The 7,757-nt window shown below is 41.4% G+C and overlaps 1 protein-coding gene across 2 annotated transcripts in view; it reads left to right on the top strand.

Moving 5' to 3' along the window:
* lekr1 (Leucine-, glutamate- and lysine-rich protein 1) overlaps window positions 1–7,757 on the top strand; it is a 58,648-nt gene that overhangs the window by 32,340 nt on the left and 18,551 nt on the right. For both annotated transcript variants that reach the window (XM_031861210.1, XM_031861209.1), the window contains exon 6: window positions 3,851–3,932. In XM_031861210.1, the coding sequence (XP_031717070.1) occupies window positions 3,851–3,932 (82 nt within the window). The remainder of the gene's footprint in view (window positions 1–3,850; window positions 3,933–7,757) is intronic.

Below are 7,757 nucleotides of genomic sequence, written 5' to 3'. Positions count from 1 at the left end.
TGTGTGTGTGTGTGTGTGTGTGTGTGTGTGTGTGTGTGTGTGTGTGTTGATAGTGACAGCAGCAATATAAAAACATCAAATATGTTCTCAGCAATGTTTCCATCTCCTCCCCGTCCAGCACTGTCTCCACATCTATCTGTTACCGTCTGTGTTTTACTGTCTGTTAGCCATGTAGTATGACTGTACTATGTCATACCATATATACTGTTGTCATGAGAGCTATTACGTGAATGTTCGATTAAGAAATCTATCTCTGGCAACATGCATAAATCATTAAAAGATGTATGCACTGCATTAGAAATAAACTCATTCCCTAAAATACAAGCATCAGCTGGAATACAGTTTGTGGTTTAGAAGCCGGTATTGCTTTTATTTAAATAAACTATGCAGACTCCCAACAATGTTAGCGGTACCCAACCACTTAAGCATGTGATATTATAGTTATGTAGACCTCCAATGTCTAGCTGCTTGTGTGTTAATAGGTAACTGTAAAGGTGTGATTAACAGGACCCTGTAGTATCACATGGTCCTTATCTATACTTCACACCTTATAAATGGCCTCATACACTGTAAATACCAGCATATCTGGAGGTGCTGGGTGTGTCTGTGTGCTTTTGTTGGTTGGAGAGAGAATATGGGACCAATTATTGTGAATTGCAATTATTTCATGTTGACATTTGTAAATTTATAGTCTATGTTATTGCAGAACACAGTATTTGTGAGTGAATATATGTATGAGTTGTGTGGTACTGTGTTTCTCCCTTACTTTAAATCTATTTACAGTAATATCGTTATCCATGAAAAACTGGCCAATGATATCAGAGAATCTTTTTTTCTAATTTTACGAAGTTGTGCAGATAAAAAAAAACTGATAAGTCTTGACACTGCCTGTTCTTTTCACATTTTATGTAATTCTGAGATAATTTCACTTTCAGTATCACCTACATCAAGTTTTCTTGTAGATTGCTCATGCAGTGACCTTTTCTTCTTACAGTTGTGTTCCGGCCCAAACGCACTGAAAGCAATAAATGACACATCAATTGAGGCAGATTGATGCTGCTATGGCGCACTGCAGGCATCCGGTTTGAAATGCCAACACCACAGAGCCAGCAGTATTTATATTACAGAAACCCATGAACACCATATCTATAGCCCATAGTCACTAAAGTAAATATTGGAGCCATTTTCACAAGACACATATCTTACAAACATTCTGACTTTAAAATTGGAAGAATCGGGGGAGCATTTACGTTTTTGGAAACCTAGCTGTGTAAATGTCTAATCGAAAAATTCAGTTGTTTGTGTGGATGATTTGCCATAAATATCTGAAGCTTCTCTTAACTCCAAACCTTCCCTGGCCTTAATGGTATTGAAGTTACTCAGAAAGGATTTCTATGAGGACTGGTGTATATGTCAAAGAGGAGGAAAGTACTAGTGTTTGTACAACTAGTTTTTTATCTAGTTTGTCATTTCTGCCGTCTACTGCAGCACTGCAACAACCTGCCCGCTAACAATACTGTAAAACGGTTACCACATCTAGTTACACTGTGTGTGTCTGTGTATGAGCACTGTGACACACAATAGAAGCACTGCAGACAAAGTCAGTCAGGCCTGTTTGCTTTCATCGCAAAGTCTTTCTGCTCCATCATGTATACAACCATTTCTGTTTGGATGTGTCCATTACTGTTTGTGTTTTTGTGCTGCTTGTGTGTCTTTCTGCAAGTGGCTCTTTTCCCGTCAATTATTGTGTGTTCAGTATTATTATTGTGAGTCTGTGTAAGTTTCTGAGTGTATCTGTGTTTGTGTGTGTGTGTGTGTGTGTTGCTTTAGCCTGGCGAACCTTGTCATGTCACAGTGACCAGAAAGCAATTATCGGTGTATTGCCGCTTTGAGGAGGACCTCCTACACTTCCCTCTTCCTGCAGAGAGGGAGCGAGGCCAAGAGAGAAGGAATAAAAACAAAGCCACAGAAAGAGAGGAGAGAGACCGTGAAGAGATGGATGAAGGAGAGAAAAACAGTGAGAGAGAGAGAGAGAGAGAGAGATTGTTAGGAAAACAAAGACTTGGAGGAGGAAAATGTCAGGCTGACATTGCTGGATCAGTTTGAGGGCTGTCCAGAGTCACAGCCACTTTTCCCTGCGTTACGCTCAAATGGACCCTCACAGGCAACTCTCTCAATATAGATTGGACACACACACTCACAAATACAAACACATAACGCTTCTTTGACACACTCCACTACCCACACTACTAGCCTATCGGCCATACAAACAGCTAGTCAGACACCCACACAGAGCTTTTGTCTGTTGAGGCTGCTTTTTTTGCTTTATAAAACAGCAAGGACTCAACCTGCAGCTCGTGCAGGACCACCATGACCTGAGGAGTGCTTGAACCTCTTGGTTACAAGGCAGCATGGACGTGTGTCTATAAAGCAGCACAGTTCCATTGTCACACCTTTAGGGGCTCCCCCCCCCCCCACACACACACAGAATTGTGTCATGACGTTCAGACGTTCCTCAAAGTCACGTTTGCCGGAATAAAAAGCATTTCTCAAAAGGTTTGTTTTGTTTTATGCATGTTTGTAGTCAAATATGTCTGTACGCGGAGTGATCCATTAAAACTACAGAAGAAGAAGCACCTTTCTCTCCACAGAACTATAGTGCAGCCGTGCATCATTGATTATCAGACACTGAATATGCCGATCGTGATTGTTCTCATTTTATGTTTCTCACTTCTACTTGAAGAGAGAAGCCAGTATGCAAATATTTCTACTGAAGACAGTTGTGTGCACAGCAAAAGTGGTGTTTTTTTCAGAAAACAGTGACGTGCCTCAAGTTATTCGCCACTCAGACTTGGAGCTTAAGTGCTTTTCTCTTGCGTGATATCCACTGCTGCCTTGAGCTGCTGGCCGGACATCAGGCCTAAATATTGCAGTTAAGCATTTCTTCCAGGTCTATTCTTTTTTTTTTTTTTTAATAAATGCATCCACTGGCCTGGAAGTTGTTATGTAAATTTGAATTTGCCGAGCAAAATGACACTCCCTACCTTTGCAGGATCACAGCAGGTTCAGATTCAAGCACATAGAAATTAGCCATATACAGCCTACAACATGCTCACTCAGATCAGGTGTCTCCTTATTCAAAATGTTTCCAACTATATTTATTAATTATTTATTTGCAACTAGCTTTCTAATTCTTTTATTTTGTATTTATTTTGTTTTGTATGTCATTGATGTATACGCATTGTATCATAACTGACAAGGTGAATATGAACAGACAGTGAAGGGAGGAAACAGTAGCAATACAGCAGCTACTTTGTGTCAGACACACAACAACAAAGACTGCCAGACTTTGGTGTACAGTTTCATGGTTTCCCTTGAACACAAACTCCCTCGTACTCCCTTCTTCTCAACACTGTCCCCTCCTTCTACTCCCCCCATCTTTCTCATTTTCAACTGCTTCTTTGTGTCTCAATTTACCACCTTGGTTTTCTTTTCAATACTGCATTTCTCACCCTTCCTCCTCACCTCTTGTTTGAGGTACTCTCATGTTTCTGTCTGGAACGTCTTTCTTTTGTTCCCCCTCCTCCAGCTCTTGTTTTGTTTCTCCTTCCAATCTTGTCACTCTCGTAGATAGATTAATTTGGTGTAGTAACAGTGTGATAGAAAACTCTACTGTACCTGTCTTTCTCTTTCTGTAAATCATACAGTGTAACAGCCTCTGGTGACAAGCTCTGAGACGGCGTTCTATGCAGACAAGCTTTTTAATCCCTGTGTGTGTGTGTGTGTGTGTGTGTGTGTGTGTGTTTGTGTGTGCGTGTGTGTGTGTGTGTTTGTTTGTTTGTTTGTACAGTGCTCAGAGAGGAGCTAAAGCATTCCAGTGTGGAGTTACAGAAAATGAGAGAAGAGAAAGAGCTCCTAACTCAGCAGCTGATGTAAGTGTCTACATGTATGTGATAAAAGCATGCACATGCACAGATGGGGACGCAGGTGGATTTTGGTATGTGGAATGTGCCGGGTGAAGAGAAGGTCATCGCGGGGCTTGGCGCTGTATAACTTTCTTCTACCAATCAAAACCTTCTAAACTACCTGCACCGCCCAAACCAGGAAATGCTCACGTTCCACATACCGGGCCTGCTAAGCTGCAACAACAGAGGATTTTACTTGTATACACTCACACAAAGGTCTAGTCAGGGGTTTAGGACTTCAGAAAAAAATATGCCCCTGTGGCTTTTGAAAATATGCTGATGACGAAGCTCTATCAGTTCAAACATTTGTTGTTTTCCCTTTTTACCTGGACCTGCAGAGAGAGACACACACACACACACACACACACACACACACACACACACACACACACACACACACAATGTGTAATTTGTCCAATGGTTTGGTTTATGACTAAATACCATCAAAACGAATGACATTCCCATTGTCTCAGCTGTACTTTGTTTGGTCCTACCAGATTAGCAAACATTAGAAATGCTAAAGAGCAAAACTAAGAACATGGTAAACATTATACCTGCTAAACATCAGCCTGTTTGCATTTTCATTGTGGTCAATGTACCTCTTAACCACAGAAGTACTTACTCCATGGACACTGTATGCAGTGTTTTCCTTGTAGCATCTACTGTTATCACAAGCACCATAAAACGGTCACTGTTTAGGTGAAGTTTTGCCGTCCATCAAAAAACTTCGTTTTTTTCACTCTACAAGAATTCCAAATATATAAATTATTCCATATTTGGTCATCTCCTGACTCTAGGTTGCACAGAACTGTGGCGACTTTTACAAGTGTTTGTGCACGTCCCACATTCTGAGTTCTAGTGTTATTTTTAAGCAGCAGTGGATGCATTTTGATCTTGTGTTGTTGACTTTCATAATATTTGACAAATGATTCACTTTGAAAGTGCACACACAGGCACACACACAGGCACACACACATGGGCAAAAGTAGACAAAAACACAAACATCCCCCTTTACACACAGGGAGTAAATGTTAAATGTTGCTGCTATCTGAATATCAGCACATTAAAGGACTACTTGACCTGACAGACTGCAGATGAAGCACTCATTTGCTCTCTAATGTTTCCTCCTCCTTCTATAACCTCATCGGTCTTTGTCTCGCTCTCTCCCAAATGTTTTTTGTCAAGAATCTATGTTTTTGACCTTTAGAAATGTCAATTTAAAGTGCTCAGTTATGGGAAAAACTATCTCATGCCACACAAATTGTCCATGCCACTTCGTGCATGTATCCAACACAAATATGACTTTGTGTGCGCGTGTGTATGGTTATGTGTGTATGGTTATGTGTTTATGGAATGTGCATGTCAGGGATGCAATACAGGGATCAGGGCTGAGACAGACAGGATGGAGGGGATGTTTGCAGCCGCACGCGACCCACCCAGATATATGGACATATGCTATAGGGACAATCAGCCTGAAGGCCATGCATGACGTGTGTATGGAGGAGAAGAAGGCGAGTGTACTCAAGGCTCTGTGTGTGTGTGTGTGTGTGTGTGTGTGTGTGTGTGTGTGTAAAGGTTTGTGGAGAGGGAAAATGGGGGCTCACCTCTATCTGAGCAACTCAACTCTGCTGCTTAATGTGTACACTTCAGTACTGCGTACATTATTTAACTTAAACTGTAGGCCAATGTTTTTGCCAAATGTAGAGCAATAGTTAGGCCTATCATGTACCTTATCGTTCATATTTTTAACAATTTCTAAATTCATATTTTTACAAACCTTATTGTAAGGGTAATCAGTCAAAAAGCGGTTTAATTTGAGTCATGTATATAGCATAAAGTCACAACATGTTTGTGTCTTAAACAACATGACAACCTCAATTTCTTCTGATATGAATTTTAAAAAGTAGACACAAGTAGCAATGGTATGAGGAACATAATTACAATTTAAGGTACATAAAAGGTGTAATGAGTATAATGAGTAAATATTTGGTCTAGTAAATTAAGGATTTTCCAGCAAATAGTAGTTATGAATTATGCCAATCACAAATTGCAGTGGTGGGGAAAGTTTTCAGATCAGAGATAAAACATTGAATTGTTATTTAAATATTATTAGCAAAAAGTACTGAATTTAGAATACTGGCCCCGGCAAGTGTGAAGCTAATCTGTATATATATTGTTGGGCAGTTTAAACAATATATCATATTTTACAAGGTCATCATATGTTTTGTAAGTAAAATATTTATTTGTAACGTAATGTAGTGGATTAGAAGTAAGAAGTCCATCACTAACACAATATAAACACAACCCAATGATTTGTCTTTTTGTTCTATGTGTTGACAGTCATGCGAGGTCTGGACTTAGGTCCACATGGGACGTCTGAGTTGATTGGCTAAAGCCTCCTTTCACTCTCCTGTTGATGCCGATTGGTTTCCTGTTCAAACACCCTCTTCCATGTTCGCTGTGTGTGTGTGTGTGTGTGTGTGTGTGCGTGTGTGTGTGTGTGTGTATCCTTTATGTCTCACCATGCATCATATCAGCTCCAGAGCTTCACAAACCCATGATGCTCACTTGAGATCCAAGAACAAAAAGTACCAGCTTGTTTATGTGCTAGAGGTGTTGCCATGACAACTGCCCAACCCTTGACCCCTCCTCCATCAAACATCAGTGTTAGGTTTCTCTGGCGCCAGCTGCATTGCCTTGGAAACTCACATACACATATATTTCAGGGGCGGTATGAGGACAGTGAGAGGCTGTGGAATCCTTGTGATCCTAGCATGCAATCTGATCAGCACGCCAGAGAGACTCTCGAGGGCAGAGTTTTTGACTATTTACACGCTTCAGGATCTTCTAGCTTCTTCTCAATCTTCTGAATGTTCCTGCACTCACACTATCTGTGCATGGACTTCCTTGGCATGTGAATAGTGCTGGTTGTCATGCTTGTAATGATGTGATGATCAGCTTACCTGACTTCCAAATCATACCATTGGCCACTGAACAAGTCCATAGAAATGATGTGCAGTTACAGTGTGCAGTTTCCCCCTCGGGCACTTTGACAGCGTTTGTCAAATAGGATCACAGAGAGCGCCGCAAACCCCCTCCTGTAACGTCTGGGTGACACGTACTGTATGTCAAAGGTGTTTGGGAAGCTTCCTGCTGCATCCAGATTGGCAAGAGACATTGAGCTCATCCTTTCATCAGAGGATGAACACATGGATCATCCAACACAGAAAGCAGGCCAGGTTGAAAGGATGGATTAGAGGGAAGAGAGGAATAGATGAAAGACGGGATGGATGCGCTGAGCAAGGGAGGAGAGATGAAAGAGTGGATGATGGAATGAGTGAAGGTCAAGAGAGAAAGAGCAAAGGATTCATGTGATTGATGTGATACAGCTTGTTTTCATGAGGCGGATGCACGCGCAGGGCGAACGAGTATGTTAAAGTGCGTGTGCGTGTGTGTGTGTGTGTGTGTGCACCGTGTGGTTCTGTGCACCGTGTGGTTCTGTGCCTGTCTGACTGTTGGCAGTAAAATAACTATTGATCCCAGGTTGTATCCAAGGACCTCATTTCCTACAAGATCTTGCTCTGCCATTTGCCTGACCCACACACACTGACACTTTTCTCTCACTCCGTCGCCTCGGTCTACTGTTCATCACATATTAGATAAAATCAATCACAGCCTTTCAGGAAGGGGGACGCCTTTTCCCTCTTTTTTTTTCTCAGAGGAAAAAAACCCAACTCATCCCTCTTTTCTCTCTCTCTCTCTCTCTCTCTCTCTCTCTCTCTCTCTCTCTCT

The sequence above is a fragment of the Anarrhichthys ocellatus genome, unplaced genomic scaffold (genome assembly GCF_004355925.1).
Source record: "Anarrhichthys ocellatus isolate YVR2014 unplaced genomic scaffold, GSC_Weel_1.0 scaffold24, whole genome shotgun sequence".
Taxonomy (NCBI): Eukaryota; Metazoa; Chordata; class Actinopteri; order Perciformes; family Anarhichadidae; genus Anarrhichthys; species Anarrhichthys ocellatus.
This window is presented reverse-complemented; position numbering and strand designations above follow the sequence as displayed.